General features: G+C 39.5%; 2 protein-coding genes across 13 annotated transcripts; both read left to right on the forward strand.

Annotated features, from left to right (window-relative positions):
- Positions 1-1,364: 1,364 nt before the first annotated feature.
- On the forward strand, positions 1,365-23,871 carry myrf (myelin regulatory factor). Of its 11 annotated transcripts, XM_069162411.1 has the most exons (28): positions 1,391-1,436; positions 1,524-1,973; positions 10,843-10,933; positions 11,069-11,356; positions 11,818-11,891; positions 12,523-12,745; positions 12,863-12,963; positions 13,123-13,237; positions 14,076-14,277; positions 14,370-14,446; positions 14,540-14,650; positions 14,744-14,849; positions 16,084-16,284; positions 16,531-16,639; positions 16,854-16,963; positions 17,057-17,217; positions 17,330-17,402; positions 17,506-17,588; positions 17,705-17,773; positions 17,879-17,962; positions 18,126-18,193; positions 18,316-18,393; positions 18,479-18,709; positions 18,880-18,973; positions 20,835-20,897; positions 21,210-21,315; positions 21,495-21,569; positions 21,729-23,871. In XM_069162411.1, the coding sequence occupies exons 2-28, from the start codon at positions 1,928-1,930 to the stop codon at positions 21,807-21,809; spliced, it is 3,120 nt and encodes a 1,039-aa protein (XP_069018512.1). In that variant the 5' UTR covers positions 1,391-1,436; positions 1,524-1,927; the 3' UTR covers positions 21,810-23,871. The 11 variants fall into 11 exon arrangements, with proteins under 11 accessions (XP_069018511.1, XP_069018518.1, XP_069018521.1 ...); XM_069162410.1 differs by having other exon boundaries at positions 1,365-1,973; XM_069162417.1 differs by having other exon boundaries at positions 1,365-1,973; positions 12,863-12,942.
- A 377-nt stretch (positions 23,872-24,248) lies between these two features.
- tmem258 (transmembrane protein 258) lies at positions 24,249-26,605 on the forward strand. Of its 2 annotated transcripts, none has more exons than XM_069163190.1 (4): positions 24,249-24,326; positions 24,619-24,728; positions 26,208-26,336; positions 26,453-26,605. In XM_069163190.1, the coding sequence occupies exons 1-3, from the start codon at positions 24,324-24,326 to the stop codon at positions 26,332-26,334; spliced, it is 240 nt and encodes a 79-aa protein (XP_069019291.1). In that variant the 5' UTR covers positions 24,249-24,323; the 3' UTR covers positions 26,335-26,336; positions 26,453-26,605. The 2 variants fall into 2 exon arrangements, with proteins under 2 accessions (XP_069019291.1, XP_069019292.1); XM_069163191.1 differs by having other exon boundaries at positions 26,486-26,605.
- The last annotated feature ends 2 nt before the right edge of the window (positions 26,606-26,607 follow it).

Genomic DNA, 26,607 nt, shown 5'->3' on the forward strand with positions numbered 1-26,607 from the left:
ATTCACACGCACGTAGTTACAGAGCTATATGAGATAAGAAATACAGAATACCAAAATGAACTGCTTTAACATAGCCAGCTGTTTCATTGTCCCCTGCAGCCTCTATCTGTTTCTCTTTCTTGCTTGTCCTCTGAAACAATCTGCATAGTGTGGCAGGAAGAACGGAGGCGTTGTTTGGGTTGAATGGAGGAAAAGCAGAGGGGTGGAGGGGTGGAGAGGGAGATGCTCCAGCTGTGGGGGAACAAGACAACACAACAGCATCTCACATGTGGGTGAGGAGGGTGGGGGGTGGGCGTCAAGGCTGCGGGGGCTGCACACAGTGGCATTGTTTTAAGGGGGGTGGGATGCAGCTGATAAGGTTGAGAGAAATGGATCATTCCCTTAAATCCTCCCCTCGGGAAGCCTTGACACAAAACACTCCTGTTGCTGTGTGGTTTATTAAAGTTTCACAAATGTGTTCAGAAGATCAAATGAGAGAGAAAACATTTATTTTAAGGATCATGCATCATAAACTGGACTTGTGAACTGTGTTGATATAGTGTTGGAAGCCATCCTCTTCTGTAGGCTGCATGATTTAATTATGAAAAGTGTATTAATAAAGTTACAGCCACATCAAATCAGCTTTTTTTATATCATCCAAAAATCACAAATCATTCAGTTGCCTTGGATTGGGCATTTTGATCTGTTAAAAATATCTCAGATCGTTTATTTGAAAAAGAAAATATTCAATAATTAAACCAGGTGGAGCAACACATGGAGAAATCTCTGTTACAGGGCAGAAAGATAAGAAATGGGCCTATGTGTCATATACAGAGTAAACAGATGTAGCAACATAATTACAATATGACTAAATTCAACCTGTAGCTATTTGAGCCTTAATTTCACAAGCTGCTTTGTTTGAGGACATTAAAACACACTTGAACAGTTCAAATTATCTGATTTTTTTTTAAAAATTTTAAATACAATATCAATACAATACAATATGGAAGCGTGGCTGAAAGTAAAGATGATTTATTATGATCCCATTGCAGTGCAGAAGTCCAGAAATCGATTGATCTAAAACATAATTTATTATTCTGCATGAATGAAAAATAATAGCAACAAATTCTGACACATGAGCAGCTGGAAACAGAAAACAATTTGTGTCTGTTTTTAAGAAATAACCCCAAATTTTTTATTTATTTTTTATTTTTTTCAAATCACTCATCAATTAATAAGTGGTGTTGCTGCTTATCAAAGAAGGTAAAAGGAAAAGGTGTGATAAGGAACCATGTGTTGAGTACCGCAGACACTGTGCGTCCTCAGTAACTTTTTTCCGGGAATATTTGCAGCTGCCTGGTGCACATCCCTCACCTGCCTCAGCTCCTCTCCTCCGACTCTGCTGCACACATCCTGTCTGAGAGGGAGACGCAAAGGAGGAAGAGGATCAACTTGAGGTACTCGGGAGTCAACTTTAATATCAGTTTTTTTGCACCTTTTTTTAACTTTATATTTTACTGTGGATTTTGCCATTTCCTTCACAGGCTAATGAGACTTTTTGAGAAAGTAAACCGAAGTTTATTATGAAGCTTGTGGGAGCTGAAGTCAGGGTGCGCCTGAAGGGACATTTCTTTACGTTGTTCCTTTTTGGACTTTTGTTCGCACTTTAATCACAAAAATCACCGGAGACGATAGTTTTAAAGTTAAGCCAGTGCCGTAGCGTCAGTGGAGGTGTTTGACCATAAGGGACATCGACTCTGTGCCAAGTTGCTGAACAGGAGAAAGAAGTTCAGCGCAAGTGGAGGATTTATGTAAAGTTTAACAAGACAAAATCGCGACGATTATCATCCGGATTCCGTGATGGAAATCTGAAAGTTTCCCCCATCCGAATTGATTTTGTTCGGACAAGGGGAGACTTTCATGGATTTTTTATGTGGGACCCGCTAGGATGGACGTGGTAGATGAAACAGAAGCGTTACAGAGATTTTTTGAAGGTAAGAATTCCTGATTTTTTTTTTTTTTTTATAGACTTATATGTTATTTATTAAACTCAGTGTACAGAATTTCTTTTTTTCTTTTCTTTTTTTTTTTTTTACAGTTTTTGTGGACGTTTTTCTGCTTTCACAATCAGTCTGACTTCTAAATATTTCGGTTTCATTAACACAAAAATGCCTAACTGTCTGCTCTTTAGCTCTAGTTTTACCTGGTGTATTACATGTACAGTTGCCTCAGCGTCAAAAAATCTTATTGAAACTGTTTGCAGTCCTTAGATATGACAGATTGTTGGGTCAAATAGGAGAAATTTCCCCAAACATTAATGACCACTACTTTCCCTTTCTCCTTCAAGTTTTCTCTTTTGCTGTTCACCTCAATAACTAAAAGGATTCAGGAGGGTAAACTGGTGCAAGGACCCAAAGTGCTGGTGATGGGTAACAGATCAAGTAAAACTGGGAATCCTAAGGAGAAAAAAAGGAGGTGGAGGAGGGTGGGGTTGAGGGTTGAAAGGGTGTAGGAATTCAAGTCGAGATAAATGGTGTGTTTTGCAAGTTTACTGTGGCACAAGGTGTGTGTTATAGAGGCATGAGCAATGTGGCCAGTAGTGAAGTTAATCAACATATTGCAAACAAAGTTCAGAAAAACAATTATTTATTATCCATAAATTATGTTTAATAAAGATAGTGTCATTTGCTATGATTTTGAATTGCTTCAGATGTAGATGAAAATAATTTTTTCCAAATAGGCTACATGAAAACAGTGGTTTCTCCTGTTACATCCTTAATTTACCATTTGTGTGACCTGAAGGTCTTGACTGAACTGATTTATCAGTCACAATGTGAGTATGGCCTATTCATGACTTTGTGAACCTTATTCTATTTGACTTATTCATCGCACATCACACAAGATGATTACATGATGTACATCATAAGAGTTTTTCTATGTGCTCTCTGATTTAATACAGAATTCCCATTTTACTAATTAGAGGTTGTTGTTTTTTTATCGTTTGATAATGTTCCTGGAGAAGTCAGGTGCATATAAAAACACACAACATACTAAGTTATCTGTGAAGAGGCCGAGTACTATATTATAGTATACACTGAGTGCTGACTTAGATATACACAGCCATCCATGACTGTCAAAGGTTCCTCGCCATTTTGACAGGAATTTAGTATGTTTACATTCTTTCTTTGGGAGTAAGAGAGATGTTCTTACTTTGGACTTTTTTCAGCCACACTTGCTTGGACTAAAATGTCAACTTGTCCATGAGAAGTATACAGTATAGGTGCCAACTTAGACACTTATTTTCCCATTTAATTTTGTTCTTTCACTTAAATAACCCTGGTTATATTATGCATTTGTCTGATCAGGAACTCAGGACTTTTTGGAATCAACCTTGAATTCAAACTGGTGATATTATTATCAGTGAGTCTTAATATATTAGATATCGATAATCCGTTAAAGTAAGTGCCTGTTCATTTTGTCCTTGCATGAAACACACACATTTACTTCCACAGATGCACACACACACAGAATGATAATGGATTTCAGCACTGGTAAACTGTGTTTTAATAGGATTAGTGAAATATATATACATTCACTTTAATGTACATTCCTGGCATAACCCTGGTGGCTGTTAAAACACAATGAGGTGAGACTGGTGTTTCTCCGCGGGTATTTGGCCTCTCGCTCTCTCTGACTCCATTAGAGTGACAGTGAGCAGACAGGGTGAGGAGGTGAGATAGTGCAGACTCAGGGTGGAGAGAGACTGGCCTGTTGAGAGAAACCCCACTAAACCATCAACCCCCTCAAAACTTGACCTTCTCCTCTCTGACTCACTCAGACAACAAACAGTTACACACACACGAGCCATGCATGCGCATACAAACGATCATAACATTTGTTACTGCTGTGTTCTAGTGACGCTCTTTCTGAAAGCAACAAAACACTTGATTAAATGATAAGCAACTGAAATAATCATGTTCAATATTGGAAAACATCACTCAGATGAATATTTACCGCTGAAAAAATCCTACAGACACTCGACTAGAAGACCAAGCCAACAGCCATGCTAGTGGCTCTGTGAAAGTGAACCAACACCTAGTAAAGCTTTAAATGCTAACGCAAGAATTAAAGTCGCAATTATTTTTCACGATGGATTAATGTGTCAATTATTTAATGATTAATTGATTGATTGTTTGGTCTGTAAAATCTCAAAAAGAATTACAATTTCATCCAAAACATATCCAGTTCACAGCTATTTAAGACAAAGAAAACCAGCAAATTCTCACAATGGAGTTGCTGGAACCAATGCATCTATAGCAATATAGCTACCGAAAAGACACAAGGGATTAATTGATTATCAGCATTGTTGAGATTACAATTTAAACCTGATTCAAATCTATGTTATTGACAGGAATGCTACTTTTTTTTAAAGCATTCAACCATAACTATTGGACCTGATGGGGGGACTAGATGTCAGCGCATGAACAAAGTTGTCAAAGTTCAATCTGATTTAATTAGTAAAGTCTCAATTGATCTTCTGGGTGTGAATGTCTGTACATGTAATGGCAATCCACCCAATAGTTTTTGGGATGTTTCAATCTGGCCTGACAGTGTTGAACTGTCCGAGTGACTGACCGACATTTCCATCCACAGAGCCCCGTTCAATTTAACATGCACTTGTGCAAGTGGAAGATACTGTTGTCAACTGCTAAAAAAAGTAAAACTGAGCATATTCCCCTCCCATAAATCAGAGTCTGAAGGTGGATTAATCCTGCTCTCTGTCCATAATGCCCTTGAAAGAGTTACTATATGAAAATTCCTATTAGGTCCTGCTGCACTCCCACAGTAGTTGTGACTAATGGATGGGAAGGCTGTCGTCCATCTTGGAAAACCTGTGTGAAACAGACAAAGTTTGGATGGTTCCTCTGATTTATGGGTTTAGCAGAGAATTGCTCTTAGAGGAATGTATTGTTTTTGAGCAGCCAGGCTTACTGTGCATACAAGTAGGTCTTATTTTTCATTGTTATGCCTCACTCCCGTCAGTGCAGACTGCCAACTGAGTAATCCTCAGGTAGTGACTGTTGTTTATGGTTAAACTTGACTTCATGAGATTAAGTCACTTTTAAACCTGACTACAAAAAGTGATTTAATTTCAAGGTGTGCATTAATTTGACGGCCGATAACAAAACTGTAAAGGAAACAAAGTAGGTGTGAAGAATCAGGTTGTTACGGGATGTTCTGACTGCATCTGAGAGGCTCTAGTAATTTATATTAGGATAATTACCAGAGATATTTGCAGGTGTTCATAACTGCTCTGTGTCTAAGATTTAGCAGTAAGTAAAAGCTTTTCTTCACTGTCTACATATTGCTCTCCATCTTATTTTTTCTTACGTTCTTCCACTTCTTTATTTTTTTTCTCATTGTCTTCTTCTTGCGGTGTTTCACCATGCTCTGTAACTGTGTAGCAGGGCCCTTGAACTCGACCTCGCATTTGCAGTGTTTCGTTATTTTCCAGCCTCTGTCCGTGTCCTGGTCCCAGCCTTGTTACTCCTGTAATCTCCTGAGCCAGGTCCGCCGGTGCGACCAGTGCTTGTATGCGACAAGGGCTGTGTGTGGTAGCCTGGTACAGCCCTTTCTCATGACTGGGAAATAATCCTCATTATAACACTCTCCGAGCCTTTCTCACACACACTCGCACACATACACAATATGCCTAAGCACATAGGCATGCACGCACAGTCACACACATACACACACATTTGTTACTCTGATCTGCGACTCTCAGGTCTTCAGAAGAAAGTCTTACAGCCTGAGCAGGGAAACATGTGAAAAATAGACAGGAATTGTTCTTCTCATCTTCTGTTTCAGGTGTTCTCATCTCAAGGACTTCAACATGCTTTGGCTACGTGCAGGTACTCTGTGCCGCTCTGTCCGCTCTGCTTCTGTCTAGATGTAATTTATTAGTCTCTGCCTGATGAGGCTCTTTCTGTTCGTATCACTTAGACTATAAATATCCGTGTCATAGTGATGCTCTTCACTCTTTTACCAGTAACTCTATCTTGTAAACAATAGGAGAATAAGGTCTATAATTCTTGGACGATGTCAGACCTGTCTAACACTTTCTAGTGATGATTTGACACGTTTTCTTTCATTTACGATTTGTGTCTTTCTGTTTAACTGTACACTGTAGGCACAATCCCTGTGTTTCTAGACTGAGCTGCATTTTCCAGAACAGCGGAAAGCTTGTTTGCTTGTGGATATTGATTATATTGACATTACTGAGATCCGTCAGGTTATTTTGAATAGATTTGTGTGCCGAATTCAAATGCAACTGAGAAAAATAGATAAATAGAGCTCCTCTTTGAAATAAGCTCATTTAAAAATGAAATCCAAAAGTGCCCCGAGATACAGGATGAAAATTTATGGCATATTTGATTTACTATAGATAACCAACACTGTAAATTCGGCAAACATCAGTTTTTAATGTTTGTTCAAAAGCTGTTTTTATTATGTATTATTGGTTCAGTGTATATAGTGTTGACTTTAATTTTTCAGGTGTCTCCACTGTATAGTACAGCCAAGTTTATTGTAGTCCAACTGTTTGATAATCAAATGGACTTTGTTCTGTCTTCGTTAAGTTTCTCTGGAAGTGATTAATTATTAACACATATACGTAACCGAATACAAATCTCATTTGGAAGCAAAAATAAGTCAAGTTTACAAACAAAATTCGACATTTATGTTCCCTTCAGAGTAGTTTTCTTGACTGTCAGCGGCATTTTTAATAGTTTATAAAATCTGAAAAAAGATAATTAAGTCAGTTTTGTTTGTGTTGCCCAAAATAAAAAATTAGCCTGAAGTTGCTTTACAATCTGTGCTCAGCATATGACAACCATAGTGCCTCAGTTGAGGGAAAAAAGAGGAAGCGGAAACCGAGGAGTGATCCGTCTTCCAGGATAAATAGACATGCAATGGATGTCAGGTGTAAAGAAAAGTGACAGAGTTACAGTACAGATAATCAGGATGATGAATTATAGACTGTAAACATATAAAAACTATGATTCAGGAGTATGTCAAGCAATTGCCAGGTGTTGCCAAACACATAGCACCATAATCACATGACTTCCTCAAAGACAGAGACAAAAACATTATAAGCTAAAAAAAAAAAATGGAAAGAAAAGGTAAAGTTGCGCATCTGAACAATATTCGTCGAATCATGTTTAATGGGCACTTACACATTCCGTCGTCTGTGTTACAACCAAGGCATTGAAATGGTGGCATAACACACACACACATACAACAAACAAGTGCGCACTCACATGCGCACGCGTATGCTTACACACAGACACACACACTCCCCTCGCAGCCCCTAATCTCTCAAAAGGCGAGTCTGTATCGAAGTTGGACTGACAATCATTTCACTGTTCCTCGTTGAACACAGCTGGACAGAGAAACACATAGAGGACAGGGAAATTTACACATCCAGTTCACAGCAAGTTAAACTCAACCGAGATTTGAGATTACAGTTACTTATTTTGTGTTCTTTTCTTCTTCACTCACACACAGCAAACACTCAAACATAGCCTGAACTACAGCCCACCTTTTATTATGAGAAATATACTGAGTCAAAGTGTGAAGTTGAAACAGTGAGAGTGTCTTTAAGGTCATAAAAAGTGGTAACAAAGATATAATCTTCATCAGATGATAACTTACTTGAGAAGCAGTGTGGCTGGACTGTTGTCCTGCTTTAGCCCCAAACTCAGGTCTCAATTTTGTTTTTATTTGGACTTTGATTTACATTTTTATTTGATTTAGTTTGTTGTAGCAGTTCTGTCCAGCTCGCCACTACCTCTTGGGGTTTTATCTCACCAATGAAATGATGTAATCTGACATATCATTAATTTCCTGTCGGATGCTTTCCCCATTGCCTTCATCTCCACACACGTATCTGTGTAATCTGAACTGGTTTTTTTCATCAGTTATTATCAGTGTTCAGTCTCATAGGTCTACATATAGTAAAGGACCAGTATGACTGCATACATTGAGGTATTTCCAGGTTAATAGATGAGTGGGGGCTACAAATACAATTATTTTTGTGGTTCAGTGTGCAATGATTAATTATTCGTATCTATTTGGAGAAAATATGACCTGCTATGTGTCAATATGACTGTTGTTCCACTGCAAATTCATTTAGACAAATACATAAAGGTTTAAATAGGCACTGAAAACACCTATGCTCCGTGTGCCCCAGTCTTTTAAATGCAACAAAAGCTTTAACTATCAAATGACAATCTGAAAACAATGTGCTAATGTAACTCATGAACCTACAGAGCTCTCCTCAACTTTATGGTGCTTTATAATGAGATCCAGCTCAGCTGTCTGGCTTCATCCTTACTGTTTTGGTTGACTATCGTGAATCATAGAGTTGTTTTTAAGCTGGAGCAGGCAGCTGTTTTCAGTGTAAAAACCTTTTGGTGAACACAGTGGATTAATAACCGCTAAATAGCCAGATTTTGCCTTCAGGTATTGGTACAGACCAAAACAAAGCTAAAACAATGTTGGATATTGGATTTACATTTTACAGGTGACCATGAAAGAATGCTAACATAACTTTGTTAACAGGTTCACTATATCAATTTGAAAGGAGATGATTCGTCACTTTTGTGTTTAAAACATGTTTCTACTATCCTCAAATATCAAATTAAACAAGCTTTTACAGATTTAAGTAAATTAAATTGTTGTTTTGAAATTGTTTTGTATATTTCCTATACTCAAGTCAAAGTAATACAGCCCAAATTACAACATTGTCTTAAAGGACTCAGCTTGAATGCTGGCACATCTCTGTTTGGACATCTCTCACTTTACCAATTGTTTTATTACGCTTACACCCACAGTTTGCATATTTTTATCCCATGAATGTTCCAAAGTAAAAGATTACACTGTACAATATCTGACAAAAAGTAAATAAAAGTAAAAGTGACAGCTGGATCTTATGGGAGACGATTAGATGTTTGTCAGTCTCAGTCTTCTCTTGGCATCAGACTTCTCTTGGACACAAAGTTGGTCTTGACTACAGCTCTGTTTTGTATTTTCTCCTCAGTTCTCCTTGTATAGGTTCGCTCCTCTATCATTCCATCCTTGGACATCAAACTTGCTTTGTGCCTTTCTTGCCCTCTCTCTCCTTCGCCTCCCTCTATCTACCCTCCCCTCTCCCTCTATCTCTCAATTTTTTGTTATCGGGCCTGCCAGCTTAAATTTACTGCTTCTTTGGGTGGGGTGCACATCTGGATCCTATTTAAGGGGAACCATCCTGCTTTCTCCCCTTGCAGTGGCATGTATTAAGAGACATGAACCATCTGTTTCTGTCCAGCGAAGAAAGGCAGTCGTTTTTCTCCATAAATGTGGTAACATAAGAATTTATGATGTTAATCAGTATTTTATTGAATTAGTATGAGACAAGTGGTTTGGTTTGTGGGATTAAACAATTATAAAATATTGATGCTATTTCTGCTTTATACTGTCAATTCTGTGCCTGGATGGGTAAAGGTACATATTATTCACAAGATAATATTGTTCACTAAACTATTTTTGTTAAACAGTAGAACTGAAATGGTGGAGAGGGTTAAGGAACTGTGACAGTGATACCAGTAAGTGACATTTTTGCAGGTTTTCTAATGGAGAGAACAGTGTTAGTAGAAGATAAAGAGGAAAAAGGAGAATTTTTCTTCCAATGCTAACACAAAAATTCCTTACATTCCCAACTGAGTAGCTGCTTAATCTATCAGAGGGAAGAGTAAGTGTGTGTGTGTGTGTGTGTGTGTGTGTGTGTGTGTGTGTGTGTGTGTGTGTGTGTGTGTGTGTGTGTGTGTGTGTGTGTGTGTGTGTGTGTGCGTGCGTGTGTGTGTGTGTGCGTGCGTGTATGAGACATGGGGTTTGCCTGCCCACCCACTATATACCAGGTCTTTACCCTCTGCTTCACCCCCTCTGTCCGACTCCCCCCTCCTCTATCACAATCCCTCTGTTTCGAGTATCTGCAGTTTGGGACAAATAGTGACAACTCTATTGAAAATCTCTTTCTCATGTAACAGTTGTGTTGACTGTTTTGTATGTTATAGAAAATGTCGGTTTATATAAGGTGATTTACTCTTTTCTAAATATATGCATAAGCAAGTGTTTTTTCCACATGTTGGTGTTTTAAAGATTAAGTGGGGTCATGTGTTTGGGATTTGTTAGGCTTTGCTTATCAAAGGGTGAAAATGACCCAGGGGTGAAGTAAGGGGAGGATTTGGAAATTATTAAATTGTGCCATATTGTCATGTAAATATTTGTGAAAGTTGCCACACATTGAGAAAAAGTAACGAACTAAAATTGCAATAAAGAAGGAAAACACGGACAAGACGATCGAGTAATTATGACAATGTGTTTTTTCTAAACGGGGAAAATGCAGCTGAGGTACAAAATCATAACCATGAAGTGAAGTGATTCCAGTCCATATGTGTAACCCCTTAGAGGTACTGAATCATCAGTATGTAATGTTGACTACTGCATCCTTAGATTGTTGGTCATGCCTGAAATATTAATCTTTAAATTCTCTGTAAGCCAATCAGAGCTCTTTTTTTTTTTTTTACATGATCTTTATGAAGTGCAAACGGTGCCATTTTATGATATAAATATACAATGTAATCAACAAGCTGAGTTCATAATATGTTAATAGATGAGTGTTATGGTGAAATGTTACGACACAAGCGTATGTTGAAACCTAAGCAGTTGTGGCACTGTGTCGAGTTGCTGACAGATTCCTGTTGCTAATCCCCAGACGCTCTCCATCTCCCCTCTGTGTTCCCAACCCTCCCTTCACCACAGGTCATGATATTACCAGTTCTCTGGAGCCAGCCAACATCGACACCAGTATCCTGGAAGAATACATCAGCAAGGAGGACGATAGCACTGACATGTCAGTAGGGACTCCGAACCAACCTAGCAACGTCAAAACAACATGCACCAACCAAATCAGAACATGTCGTTACAAAGGAATTTGTTTTTCCTGATAAGGCCAATCCCTGTTACTTCTTCTTCTTCTTCCTTCCAGCTGTTTCTCAGAGGTCCACAGCACCCCAGTACCAAATTACTCATCCCCCCAGGCAGGATTGTCCTCCTCCGGAGGGTTGGTGTGTGGTGTGAGCCCCCCTATTCCACTCCGCCAAGGAGCCCCTCCCCCTGGGCCCCCTAGCTGTCAGAACGCCTACCCCCCAGGTCCGTCCCTGGGCCTCCGACACAGCTACCCCTGCCTGGGACAACAGCAGCAGCAGCAACACCAACAACACCAACAGCAGCAGGGTCACGTCAAGCCTGAACAAAGGGGCCACTACGCTCCAGGGTGAGCACAATACTGTGGAGGTAGATGGGGAAAATTAACATGGCTTGATACTTAAGTTTGTTCAAGATGCTCCTGGCAACTGGCATTTTAAACATGATATCAGCTGTAGCAGAAGACTAAAAACACAGACAAACACTCTACTGCAGGTCCATTATGCAATCAATACTTGATCAAGCTTCATTTGTACAAATAAAGCATTAGCTGGTCAGCGGGGCGAGGCAGACTGATAACAGACAGAGAGAAAGAGACTCAAATTACACACTGCAAAGAAAGTCTGACGCACACAATCCTGCACACCAGACCGGTGTGATCCCAAAGGAGTGTTTCTCCCTTGAAACATGATGGCAGTTTAGAAAATATGAAGAATATATGAGGAAGGGTTTTGAGAATGGCACTCTTACAAAGATATCTATCATTTCAAAAGCCTAATATAGTTGTATATGTGAATGTAACATCTACAGCCTGCTTTTTAGGACACTACCTGAGTCGCCCCCAGACTCCAGCTCAGAGCCGTACTCTCCTCAACAGGTGAATGGTAAGTAACACGGCTTTTTTTCTCCCTGAAAAAAAAAGTATTATTGCAGAAAAAGTGTGTGAAAGCAAATAACAAACAAAATGATGTTTTATTCTATGGAAAGCACTCAGACACGGAGTCAGTGGAAGCCACTGAAGTATTCTGGGTGTACGTGGGTCACAGCAACTTCTCAGTATCTGCCAATATCTGTTACTCATCACTTAGAAGAGAAGAACAAACTCAAGTTCATCTGTAAACAAGTCAATATATGAAGACGCTGAAGGAAGCAGGCGTCTGTCATTTATTAATGTACAGTTTACATAAATCATCTGAACTTAATCATTTCAGGTGCTTCCACAAAGATTGAAATGCACCTTTGAATAAAAAAGTAATCGTGTACTTCTTCACACTTTCATACCCGTGTTGATCTTGCATAATTTTACAAAAGGTGTGGAATTGTGTTATCTGATGGGCATCTCCAGTTTGATACAATGGAAAATAATTGTAGTCAAGGATGGAGGAAAGTAGAATAAACCGCAGCAGATTTATGTCACAGACAAAAATCTGCATTCTGAGTCTGATCACACGTATTCACAACAAAAATCAGTATAATCCTGTAGATGTTATGCTCCATCGCTGTTTTCTCTGTTAGATCCTCACATGATCAGGACCATGACACCAGAGAACATGTGTCACATGACTCCAACACCACCCCTCCCGCCACACGGGCACTATTCCAGCATGCATCGGGACATGTACCTGAAGCCTGAGCCCATGATATCTCAGTATCCCATTGGACCGGCCACGAGCGGAAGTGGAGATATGCAGCAGACGCAGATGCTCCATCAGCTACTGCAGCATCCTCAGGGCCAAGAGTGAGTTATGAAGATATACAGAAGGGCGGGAGGCTTGTGTTGTCCAGTTTGTATGGTAACACAAGGAATGATCCGTGGTCTTACAACTTTTGACTGTCTTTCCATTTCCTCTCACAGCGGCATCCCTGTTCATCAGGCTAAGAAGAGGAAGCACTCTGACTCTCCAAACAGCACCCTGAATTCCCAAATCCTCACAGGTATCATCAAACAAGAACCAGGTAGGCAGGCATCTTTCTTCCCTTCCTCACCTCCTCTACGTCCCACTCACCCACTCTCATCTACCCTTAACCTCTTACAAAGATGAAGAACAGTTGTGAAAATTCTCAATTCTCATTGGTCACACTTTAATAGCTGGTGTTTCAAACTGTTTGTCACAGGTTTAATGCAGGATGCAGACAACGCCTACCTGGACCCAAATTATCAGTGCATTAAGTGGCAGCCTCACCAGCAGAACAAGTGGACTCCACTATATGATGCCAACTGCAAAGAGCTGTGGGTGGAATTTATTTTGACATGTCTGTATATATTCAGGTCTTTATTTTGGTACAAAAAGAGCTGAAAGCACTTTACAGAGAGGCAAAAATTAAAGGAGTTTTAATTGGTTAAATGGATAATTCAACAAAGTGCACAGCGGGAGTGGCAAAGGAATAGCGGGGTTGCAGAGGTCCAAAAATTCCTCAGTGGTGAGCTGTGCGGGGGAGTGAATGAGTGCAGGGTTTCGGCTCAGAAAGACAACGTGAGGTGGGGGTAAAGGGAAAAATTAGTGTGGACCTACTTGTGCTTTTGCAGTGCCAAAACAGATAGGGAGTTGAGGTTGAAATGAACTCACAAGACCTTTCAGATATGTTATCAAAACCACATGGTTGACTATCACATCTTTCAGCACACCACACCTACGAAAAAGAAGAGTGGGTTTTCATTTGTTTTAAAATAGATTCAGGTCTTTCAGAACATCTTAGTCCTCAGTGTCATAATGTAGCTTCAACAAAACCTCAGGAGTCTATGCAGGGTTTCCAGGGGCCCCAAACAATGATGCAAAGTTTATTTGACTACAGTGCATTGTTTTTAAGTTAACAATGAAGACAGGCAGAAGAATCATAGTTATATATTCTTCAAATTAATTAATTACTTAATCATGCATATAACATAAGATAAATCCACAGTGGCATCTCTGTATAGACTTCAACCTAAATAGAGTAGACCTGAGAAAGAGTAGAGACTCTTCCTGATGATACAAATGGCAAAAGCCCACAAAATGCTTTACCTACAACAAATGTGAGGTTAAATATATTTCCTGTTCCCATTCATTTATCTCTTTCCTCGTCTTTAGTCCGATGCCTACCTACCGCGTTGATGCTGACAAAGGCTTCAACTTCTCCTTGGCCGATGACGCTTTTGTTTGCCAGAAGAAGAACCATTTCCAGGTCACAGTATACGTCGGCATGCTCGGAGATCCAAAGTACATCAAAACAAGTGAAGGACTGCAGCCCATTGACTGCTTCTATCTCAAACTCAACGGCGTCAAGGTGAAGGTAGCATGGTGAACATTGTGACAGGTGCAATAGTGTTATGATTGGCTGAGATCTTTAGCTCAAATGTATGTTATTTCTCTCCTCACTACCAGGTTGAAGCCATGAATCAGTCCATCAGTGTGGAGCAGTCACAGTCTGACCGCAGCAAGAGACCCTTCAAGCCAGTTCTGTGAGTTTGGGATCTTTGAAGGAAGTGAAAAAGTATAAAGCTGTAGCAGGAGGATGTTTTGCATTATGTTTTTGTGATTTTTGTCTCTTGCAGGGTCACTTTGCCTTCAGAGCAGGTCACAAAGGTCACAGTGGGACGGCTCCACTTCAGCGAGACCACAGCTAATAATATGAGGAAGAAGGGGAAACCAAATCCTGATCAGAGGTAAAAAGCATGCCATCGCAAACATACAATACAGTTTAGTTGCATCCAAAGCTCCTGCAGTTACATTCACTCCTGATTATTTTGTCCTTGTAGGTATTTCATGCTGGTGGTGGCACTGCATGCACAGTCCCACAGTCAGACCTACACTGTGGCTGCTCAAGTGTCTGAGAGGATCATCGTCAGGGTAACGTCTGGCCATGTCTGTCTGCTTCCTACAACAATCATATCCCTTGTGCATGTGACACCTTTCTCTTGGTCTACTATACACTCCTCCTGTCACACACTCATTTCAAAATCACTGTTTTGAGCTCAGTATTTTCTTTCTAATCCATTGTTACCATTCCTTTTATCCGTGTGGCTGTGATCCTTATTACAGTTCAAAATGCATAGTCTAGAACAGTTCAAATTATGATTCAAAGCATATTGTTCCTGTGAAAACGATGTATCTTCAAAGTGTCACCCTTTCATGATCACCTTTGTAGCAATGCATTTTTCAGATAATTTAGTTCTTTTTAATTGAATTGAGTTTTACAACAGTTTATTTAGCTTACAAACCAGGTGAAATTTCACATAAAGGAACATTTGATCTTTTAAATTATCTAAAATGCTAAAATTCCCATATTTGGAGAAATGGGTACATGGTTTTCCGTGGATGGTATTGTACTTAGCCTATTGTACTTCTTAAACCAAAGAAGTATCAGAATAGCTATTTGTTTGCTGCATAATAGCCGATGTGCTTTAAGGAGAGAATGACTTACTGGACAATTTTTGTTTATTCTGTGAACACTGATCAAGCTTGTTTGCTTTCTTGCACAAAGTTAGATGAGAAGATTGATACTGCTCATGCCAGTAAGGTAAAACTGGTTAGCTTAGCTTTACATCAAGATTGGGAACAAAAGGAAATAGCTAGCCTGGGTCTGAGGAACTGGTTATACGAGGAAAAAAAGGGGGTGTTGTATGAGGTGTTGTTTGACCATGTCAGAAATTACATTTTCTGTCAGTTACTGTGAACAGCTATGGCCACCATAGAGAGGGAGGAAAAGCAATTTTGTTTAAATATGGAAATAATGGTGCACATTTTCAGATAGTCTTTCCAGGAAGACATTAATAATGTCGCACTTAGTTGTGCACATGAAAAATTGTCATAAAAAGCTGTGTCTCAAAATTTAAAATGTCCAATCACATCATGACGTTGGTGTGAATTTCTGGTTTTACAGGGACACACGTGCAAAACTATCTTGGATGGGAGCTGACTACTTTCTGTAATCTATGCAATCTTCTTATCAATTCTTAGCGAGAAAGAAAATAAACTTATATTCCCAAATGTCAAACTGTTGTTTTAAAATGTTGTATTTATTTATTTTTCTGCATGTGCATTTAATATCTGAATTACAGATTCTCTGTATCCCTTCTTCTTTGCTTCTCTGTGACAGGCCTCCAACCCAGGCCAGTTTGAAAGTGACAACGAGGTGCTGTGGCAGCGCGGCCAACTGCCAGACTCAGTCTACCACCACGGAAGAGTTGGTATCAATACCGACCGACCAGACGAGGCACTTGTTATCCACGGCAACCTGAAGGTCATGGGCTCCTTAGTCCACCCGTCTGACATCAGGGCCAAAGAAAATGTCCAGGAGGTCAGGATGACACACAGTGTGTATGTATATGGGTGTGCGTTTGTGTGTGTGCATGTGCGTTTTGTGCTTGTCGTCATGAATCATGTCATCCAAGTACCCATGTGACAGCACAGGTCACGGACTGTGCAGCTAAACTCTGAGTTTTGTCTTTTCATTGTACTTGATGCCAACACTTTCACCTGCATTGTGGGCATCGTGTTTTCATGCCATCTGCACAAATGTCATTCTCATTCTGTCTGCATGTAGGTCGACACCACAGACAATTTAAAACGGATTTCTCAGATGAGGCTGGTCCATTATCAGTACAAGCCTGAGTTTGCTGCCACCGTGGGCATAGAGAACACTGCAGATACTGGTAACAACTTCATAAATAACCTCTGTTCAAATTCAAATCTGTTCCTCCAACATCTCATTTCTCTGTACACTGAATATCATGTTATCATCTCCATGTCTTCATATTTTATCTGTCATGTTATATGTGCATCGTTAAGCAAGCAGGCTCTGTATCTGTCGGTGCAGTCGTGCATTTGCTGCTCTTTTTAAAATCTGCACGTTATGTTCCCCTGCAGGAGTAATCGCCCAAGAAGTTCAACAAATCTTGCCTGAAGCAGTGAAAGAGGGGGGTGACATAGTGTGTGTCAATGGAGAAACTATTCCCAAACTGTTAGTTGTCAACAAGGTAATGAACACACATACATACAGTGCAGTGCTCACAGAGCAGTGCTTACGTACACATTCTGTCAGCTCTGATTGATTTCCGCTAACTTCAAAGGAACGTATCTTCATGGAGAACGTCGGAGCGGTGAAGGAGCTCTGTAAGCTGACAGACAACCTGGAGACTCGTATTGATGAACTGGAGCGCTGGAGCCGCAAACTGGCCAAGCTGCGTCGTCTTGACAGCATGAAGAGCACCGTGAGCGGCGGAACCGTCAGGTGAGAGAAACAAGCAGAAATCACCTCAAATTTATGATGCACACACAGAAAACGTCTTGGATGAAAAGAAAAATAATTAATGAATAGTTTTTTTCTATTTTTGTCGGCGTAGCCAATCAGGAAGTTATTTCAGCCGGACAGGAAGCGGCCCACTCAAGAAGAAGACAGTCAAACCTGGGAGCAAGGTCTGTTGTGGTGCTAGTGTTTTTAAAAAGTGTAATAAGTTGATGAACAGTAGGATGTAGAACTTCTATTGTATGTGTTTTATTGTATGCCTGCCCGTTGCAGAACTCGACTGCAGATCAGGGCTGCTTCAGTCAGAGGTCCATGCAGGGGGCCATCCTGGCACTGGTCATTGTCATGGCCTTCAGGTTAGAAAATAAAAATATATTTGGGGAGGGAGTGGCAGAACCACAAAGAACCTGCTCTCAATGCCGTGCACAGTGATGACATGACAATGATATACTTTATCTTTATTTGTCCACAGTGTCATTTCCATGTCCGTCCTTTATGTGCTCACTCTTCACCACAGAGGAGATGTCAGCGAGAAGGATGGGTACGTGCTTCTAAGGCACAGACAGTGAAGCGTTAATGTAAAATAAATCAATGCCCACTACTCAATGAATATCTTTTCTATATAATCTGTCCCCGCTTTCTATAGCTATGTTCCTTCCTGTGTTCTCTACATCTCTTGGATGCCCATCTTCACTGCCACTGTAACTGTCTGTCCACCTGTCTGCCCATGGTACACTATCTACTCCCACCTTTCTTATTTAACTTTCTGATCTGCTCTTGAGTTTCATCTTTGATTGCTTAGCTGGATGTTTGTTTTGTCCTGTCTGAAATTAAATCACAAGTCACAGTATAAGTATATCATTACTTTAACTAAAGCATGCTGATTGGTGCAGGTCAAGAACTGCACTGGGATCCTCCCACAAGAGTCCATTTACTCCATTGTCCACTACGCCTGCACCAGGTGAGTGGAGGTCCTTTCTGTTGCTAAATTACAGTTAATCAGCCCACTCAGTGCATAGTGGATATACAGTAAGTATTCTGAACATAATCCTATTTCATTTTCTTTTTGCTTTCAAACTGCAGCAGCTTGCTGTTCAAGCACAGCAATAAATAACCAATCAGCTACTGTTTTGACGTTGAGTAACAACCAATCCACACCAGGTGAAAAAGCCTCTCTGCAAATTTGCGATAATTTCCTGTATTCTACACGTGTCTTCAGTGCAGATTAATTATCTTCCTTCTCTAGGTTTAGGCAGCCTGGCTCCCACACCTGGCACTATTAATAAGAAGGCCAAATCCAGACCAATGGACAAGGATGGCCACAATAGAAACCGCCTGAGCCACACCTCAGCACCCATGTACTTTGCCAAGTCCAAAAGGCCGGTCTCTACAGAACTGGAAGGAGTGGGAGCCGCCAACCGTCTTCCAGGGGGGCAGCAGCCAGTACCACGCAGACAACGCAGCCTGCATACAAAAGGTAAATCCATAAACACAGACATGGTACTTTCTTTACATGCATAATATGCAGTATCCAAACACGATAAAACCATTTGTTTGACGACAGCAAACAAAGGCTGTCTACATACTGTACAAAGGAATGCTATTGGTTTGGTGCTCATAATGCAGCTTTATTCTTTCTTCATGCAGGAGGAAGACCACCTCCCTCCCTCACTAGTGTATATATTGTGGAGACAAACCAGGAAATCACCTCACAAAGCTGCGCAACAGCAGAGAGCTGCAGGTATATACTTCTAAGTTACTCTGGGTTGATGTTGGACAGATTGACTCTCTACTGCACACATTTTGATGGCACATGGTAAACATTATTCTACTTCATTTCTTGGTTCATTTTGGGACTTTTTACCCATAAAAGTATTTTTTTTTATTTTTGGGAACCCCCCAGGTCCAAAATATGATTTCGTTGCCTGAGGGCAATGTTGTGCAACAATGCTACCAAATCACAGAGAAATTTAGGAATTTATAGATCATAATGCTCAGAGGGCAAAACAAAATCACAAAATCTTTACAAACTGACAACATATCATAAAACAAAAGAAGTAAAAACACATCAAATATTTTCACATACTGGATCTCACACATGTGTGTTTGTATCACAGAGCGGGTCATGTCATATAGTATACGTCACTGAAATGAGATTTCACTCCACGTGAAACTTAAAAAAGCAGTTCTTCTTTGCTGTGAAACAGAGATGGACATTCCACTTTTTGCACATTATTTATGGTGTTCCTGTGCACCCAGGAACTGTCTATAAAAACATGTAAAAAGTAAATTTCCAATGCTGACACAACAAAAATTAAAACTGCAAGCAGTGATATGCGGGTCCTCGCATGCTGCACGTCGGGGAGCCACCGGGTCGGGGGTGGACACGGCCGGGGAGTTTCGTGAGGTTTCAAGCATTCTTTGATTTTAAACATCAACAGACATGAGGGAACAGATCTTCCATATTGAACATACGTATGAGCCTCATTTTGATATTTGACCCATAATTTGAGTGCAGTCTGCTGTAGGAAATTAAAACCCTGTTTTTTCACTTCTGCTCACACCTTTTTCTCTTTTTCAATCCTCATCACTGTCCTTGCTGTCCTCATTGTGTGATGGTATTTGCCTAGCGTGCTGATCTTGTTCTTTTTTCTCATAGAATAATGTTACATACATTTTGTTTGACAAAATGTGGTAAAAGAAGTTAATTTAAATGAATATAAATAATAACAAATATATTTAGTGCATGTATTCTGTACAAATACATGTAATAGTATGTGATAACATCCAAACACATTGCCAAAAATCCTTTGTACCCTTATCGCACAACGTTGCAAAGGAAAACTGGATTTCTGAACATGCTAAAAAAACAAAACTCCATAAAACCTGACAAAAGGCTTCTTTACACCTACATACACACAAATATATTTTTTATTTGGAGTTCATATCATTTTAAATTAGATTACAAAAGCCCCTAATGTTACCTTCTTTTCACACCTTGTGCTCCTGTGACCATGTGTCACAAAAGGATGTCCTGCCTTCAAATGATGCTTGATAGTGACTCCTAAACCTTATTGGAACATTCTTTAATACTTTTTGAACCATTCTGATTGGTTGCAATCATTTAAAGAAACATGCAGTGGACATGGGGCTGAAGAAAACTTTCCATTGCCCGAGGGCAACGCTGTGCAGTCGAGGGAAATTAAAAGGAAAAACTGACATTAAAGTGCCTTAGTAACCACAAGCAACCAGAAAAGCCTCATTGTGCCTTCAGCTGCAGAGCCTCTGAACTCTTCTGGGGGTATGAGCAGCGTTCTTCCAAAAACACATTCCCTGATTTGGTGCTTCAATCAAGCTGTCTGAAATCCCTCATATTTGTTGAGTTGGAGGTCAACTGGTGATTGTGAAGTCCAGCACCCATTATTCTGTGACATGTTACACCCTGTGCTGAACCGTCGGAATTTATTATGTTCCTCCATTCATTTGTTTTCTGGTGTTCAAGATTTTCACGTATCTGTAATGTATGTTTTGCAAACCTTTTACACAACTACAATGTGAATTCAGGGTTTTACCTTTGTACCTTTTCCCCGTGTTGACTCCAGCTACACAGTATCACTCCATGGAAAAAGAAATTCCTCCATCTCACAAATCACTTTGCACATGACGTGAGTATACAAACACAATCTACATAAGTAGTAAGGTTTTGCTTTGTAGTAATTTCCTAGAAGGTACAAAAGGAATCATGTGATTTGGCACTACTAACACATTAAATACAGAGAGGTTTTAACTGGTACACTGGCAATTCATCAATTCCAATTAACTAGCTCAACCCCAGAGTCTTGCACTCAGCACACAGCAGGTCAGATAAGCAGCCAAAGAATTCATGTTTTTTACAGGCAAGCTTCATGTTTATGAAAAAAAGCATTACCAAATGATTGATGAATAAATGTAAATAAAACATTACCAATTGATCGCAGGTCTACGAACAGCGTGTGGGTAAGACAATGTGGAACCACCAAAGGACGTTTATGCCCCAACCACACAGAAACAGAGCTCTATGGAGGACAGAGTACATCAACAAAGGTACATATTGACATACATAATCATAATCTCATATAATCTAAACATATTTCCATATTTTGTCTTATTACCACCACAAGTATGTGAAACATGAATTACTATTTATCAAAACGTGTTCAGTTATCGTAAATTACTTGTTTACTGACTGAGACATTCTTATATTCTGTCTGCTTCTATCTAAGGGGACTCATCACCTGTGGTCAGTGCCTGTGCTGTCTTTCCAAGACATCACCTATCACTTCCGTGTCTCTCTGTCTGTGAGTAAACTTGGCCTCCGAAATATGAGGGTTTCTACAAACACTGGACGCTGCTTGGTTTCTGTGTTCTTTGATCCATTGATTATTGTTTGTGTAAAGTCATAAGGTGAATGACTAATGATTTTATTTTTTTTGTCCCCATATTCTTTTTATTGACAGAGTGAAGTGAGTTGTGCCTCTGATGGAAAAACCTCATCATACTCCGACTACCATTTTCTCATTCAAAGCAGCTGTATGTGAGGAGGAACACGATGTGTCCCAGAGCCTTGAAAGTACACAACATTTCTCCTTTGTGGTTCCATTTGTATGCTGTTTTGAGGGGAAAGGGCTTTGTCTCATTACTGTACATTATTTTAAAGATATTCATACAGAGCAAATTATATACTGCACCACTGTCCCCACTGTAATCCCCTCTGCATGTACGTGTATTAAGACATCTCTTTTTGCTGTGATCACTGGAGTTTAAAACACTGGGGTTTTTTTCTGTCAATGAAAATGTTTTAGATGACTGCTATTGACGACCGTGTTGTGTCACTGTTAACTGCTATTGTAAAAGTAACACCCATACGTTTATAGCTCACTTTATTACTGATGAATATGTCTGCCATACTTAACACAAACCAGATTTACTTTTTAGCAGCAGGTCCAGGCTAAGATATTGTAGATGACACTGCACACATTTTTATTTTGTTTTGTAATAGTATAAATCTGTAAGTACACTGAAACAAGTGTCAACTGAAAACAAAAATACATTTCAGAAGTTTTATACACTGGAGAGAAGAGCATTGACTTCTGCTGACGGCCTCAGTGAATGGTTGCAACTGGCATTGAAAATATACCTCAGTAGTGCACACTGGCAAATCCTGGGTCTCTAAAGTGGAGCTTTGTGATGATGCTGCTGCAGTTGACTGTATCCTCATGCAGCATCTGATTAAACACTCTACAGAAAGGGAAATACTTCGCAGTATTTCTATCTCTTTTGTGACACTGAATGAAACATCACGTTGTTACATAAAATGTTTATGACCACGCAGAAATTGGTCCCTAAGTGAAGGAATACATTTGAAGACCCCCGAGTCGTGCTCATTTTAACCGATTCACTGGATGACATGTTAAGACTGGACACATAAACAAATCACAGGACATGAACAGGTAGATACACTGAGAGCTCTCAGCATCTGATAATGCAAGTGTAACAAGTCCAACACTGACAATATTTCAAGAAACACTGGAAGAGGTTACACTGTATTTTGCTAACTGGACAATGCTGGCAACGTAATAATCGGCGTATATCATTTCAGGTGCATGCCCAATCATTTCTCTAAAATGCTACATCTTAGCTCAGAGGCAACTCAGACGCTGCCTCTGCTTGGAAATGATAAGTTTAGATCACAAAGCTGAGAAGAAGATGCTTTACAAACAGTGTGGAGATAAAACTGGATGGTATACACTGGACTCTTTCATGTATTTCTATGGATGTTTTAAATATTTTATACAACAAAGAATATGCAGTGATAACACTTTTAATGTACCTGAATTATGTATTGTTTTCTTTTTGTATTACCTGTTCTTGTTTGAAAGGAACTCTCCATGTAATTTTAGACGACATGCTTTTGTTGTATTTGTTCAAATTTGCTATTAAATCCATATTTCTTAAGTGTCTATATTCAGACAGAAAAACACAATTGTGTAACTCAAATGTAACATCAATATTGAATAGGAAGAACAGCCATCAGACAAAGTTTATGGAATTATTAATAATATGAAGACTCTGTACCATGTTTCAAGACTTCAGTGGGTATAGTGTGCTATTTTAGCTTATTTATAATGCACCAGCTAGCATAATGAAACCTCTGTAGCACATGTTGCACTGTATGTATGAACTGCTTTTGCTGTATCCACCAGTGCACCAGACTGGTGTCAAATTATTTGGTAGAACTGCATTACATGTAACTGTATAGCTTAATTTTCTTTCTACCAATGCTCCTTTTTATCTGATGTGTTTTATCATATGGTTTTTATAGTTGATTTTTTTTTTATTTTTTATCAGTAATATATTAACTTGTAGCTGATGGAGCCAGAAATGATCAATAAGCATGAAAACATACGCACACATTTGTAATTTTAGCCCTATTTGTAAAAAAAAAAGAAAAAAAAGAATAAGACTAAAACTCTTTGACTACATTAATATCACTACTTTTTCTTTATAGCCCGTTTTATCATTATTACACTTCAAATTTTTGTTAAAAAAAATGTGCTGTAATACTTTGATTGCATGCAGTAAATAAATAGAATTTTCTGAGTTTGTCTGCTGTGAGCTGAGAGCCAGCTGTTCATTCAGTCCATTGGATGGCAGTCGAGAATTTTTGAACAGTCTCTTAACTATATTGGTAATATGCTCTGAATCTAGCCTCTCAGGGTAGCATTTATTTATTTATTTATTTTACCACTGCCAAATACCAAGCTGCAACTAGCAAATAATATGAGAAGGCAACAAGTAAATTCAGATGTAGTCATGTTTACAACATGCTGGACTTCTGGCATTCCAGTAGAAAGAGATTTATACGCATGCGCACAGGGCGAGATGCCTGAGAGGCCAAGCTGAGGGGAGAAAATGTCCAACAGCACCACACGTCATCTGCGCGTCATCTGCGCGTCAGAAAAAAAAAAAAAAAAAAAAAGCAGGAAGTAGTAGTCAGTACGTGGCCTTTTCAACAGGGACGTAAAGCAGCAGGAGCCCCACTACGTTACAAAATGGTAAAATTCCTCACGTTTATCTTGTTTACAGAAGTTTAACTACAATATGCACCGGCGCTTGATTTGTCTGCGCACGTTATTTTCAACTTCACCCGCGAAACAGTGCGTTTCCCGTCTGAAATTGTGCTAGCATGATAGCTCCTCCTGTCAGATTCACTGATTTTTTTTTTTTTAAGTTAGCCGCTGTGAATTACACTCCGGCATTTGTGCTCATTTGCAACTAACCAAAAAAACAAACAAAAAAAACCAGAGGGTTTAAAACAGAAGTTCTCCAACCTGTTCCTATCTGCAGGAACTCGAGGCCATGACCAGATACACCAGCCCGGTGAACCCGGCTGTGTTCCCCCACCTCACCGTGGTCCTGCTGGCCATCGGCATGTTCTTCACCGCCTGGTTCTTCGTGTATCCTTCCCCCCCTGCTGGGTCTGCACAAAGAAGGTGGCTGTTGTGTGACAATGTCAGATCTTTGAAGCTCACCACAGCTGTCGGCATCGGTCTCCTAACTATTCTATCGGAAGTATTTGATGCTGGAATTAACACAAATATATATATTTTTGGGAGGCGGTGTTGATTTTTTTTTTTATTTTTTTTTTTGTGGCAAGCCAGTCTGCATCTCCTGATGCCCCCAAATGAGATTTGTTTCTTTTCATCCCAGCATCAAATACTTATGAGAGGACAGTATATGTGACTGGAGATACAATACATATAACTAGTTTAAAAAAGAAAAAAAAATACGCCTATACTTTATTTGATAAAGAGGGTCGGGGAGTTCGAGGGTGCCTAATACGGCACACCAGTCATTAAAAAAACAAAACAAACAGCAGGCTATTTCAAAATAGAAACCTGCTGTAAGATCATACAATACAAAGGATCATGTAATTTATCTTTGCCTGTTTTTTGACCCCATGTGGTGTAAGTAAACCAAAGCAAGCCACAACTTGGGACTTATTTCCATAGTTCAGGCTTTTATATTTTTAATTGATTACAATACGAGTTCACTCTGCAAATGTTTCTCTGAGATTGGGAGGGTCACTGAGAAAACGTATGATAATGACAGGAAACACAAGCAGACAGACTCGAAACAGATTTTAGACAAGCTGCCAGGTTAGAAAGACTTGTTTGAAAGAGAAAACAGGGAAATGATGAAATTACCAGCCAAATTTTCTGTTGTGTTTTAAACATCCAAACACGACAGTTTATTGTCCGACGACTTCCTGCTTCAGTTTTGACTTATGGAACTTTTCAAACAAGTTCCCACAGTTTTCCTGAGCAATTAGGGACTGTTACAGAGACAACTTTTTAGTTGTACTTTTATCAACTGTGAGGTTGTCAATGTCAAATTTACAGTAAAATGTCTCCTATATGTTTTAAAGATGTTTTTATGTAGAGCAACTGTCCAACATTGTGTCAAATCCTTCTTGTGTCTTCTTATAAGGTGTTTGTGGACCAACAGACCATAGCACTGTGCCCAAGACAAATCCCCCCCCCCCCCCAGGGACAATAACCAATAAGTAATAAGTTTACTCTATTGTACTATCTCCAAATAAAGTGGCAGCTAATTTTGGCCAAAATGTTGAAGAAACATTCAGTTCAAGCAGAAATTGCTGTCTTAATTGAAACTGCTGGAGATTTACAATAGTCAGATTTTAAATTTTCATTTATTTTTCTCAGAATTTCTTGATACGAGTATGAAACTTAACTGCTTCTGATTTTTATGTACAAGACTTAAAGAAAAAATACAGAAAGCCACTACATATAGCATAGTATGATACACTATTGACATCTATATGCGAGACGGCAGATTACGCGTCGAGTAGATCAAAGACCTTGGCTGTTTTTTTTTGTACCTTTTGTCTCGGGTTTGCCTCAACTTTTCATCAGCTATGAGGTGACATCAACAAAATACACCAGGGACGTCTACAAAGAGCTGCTGATCTCCCTCGTGGCTTCACTTTTCATGGGGTTCGGTGTGCTCTTCTTACTACTGTGGGTTGGCATCTACGTATGAAGGTACTTTCAAAAATCTTGTCTCATGAAAGTTTCATTTTCATGTTCGTGTACTGAAACAGTTTTATAGTTAAATATGTGTATTCACCATGTTTGTTTTGTTTTCTTTCCGTTTCAAGCGATTGACTTAAAAAGATTATTACACATTTCAGGAGAAGGAAGGACATCATTCAACACGAGCTGGATTTTGGATTTAATTGGACTGCACTGACAACATTCTGCAATCATATGGACTCTAGATTTCATTTCACAAGTAAAGGAGATTTGTACAACT

Source organism: Embiotoca jacksoni, unplaced genomic scaffold (assembly GCF_022577435.1).
Source record: "Embiotoca jacksoni isolate LCO1_2020_lvr unplaced genomic scaffold, fEmbJac1.0.p SCAF_3, whole genome shotgun sequence".
NCBI lineage: Eukaryota > Metazoa > Chordata > Actinopteri > Embiotocidae > Embiotoca > Embiotoca jacksoni.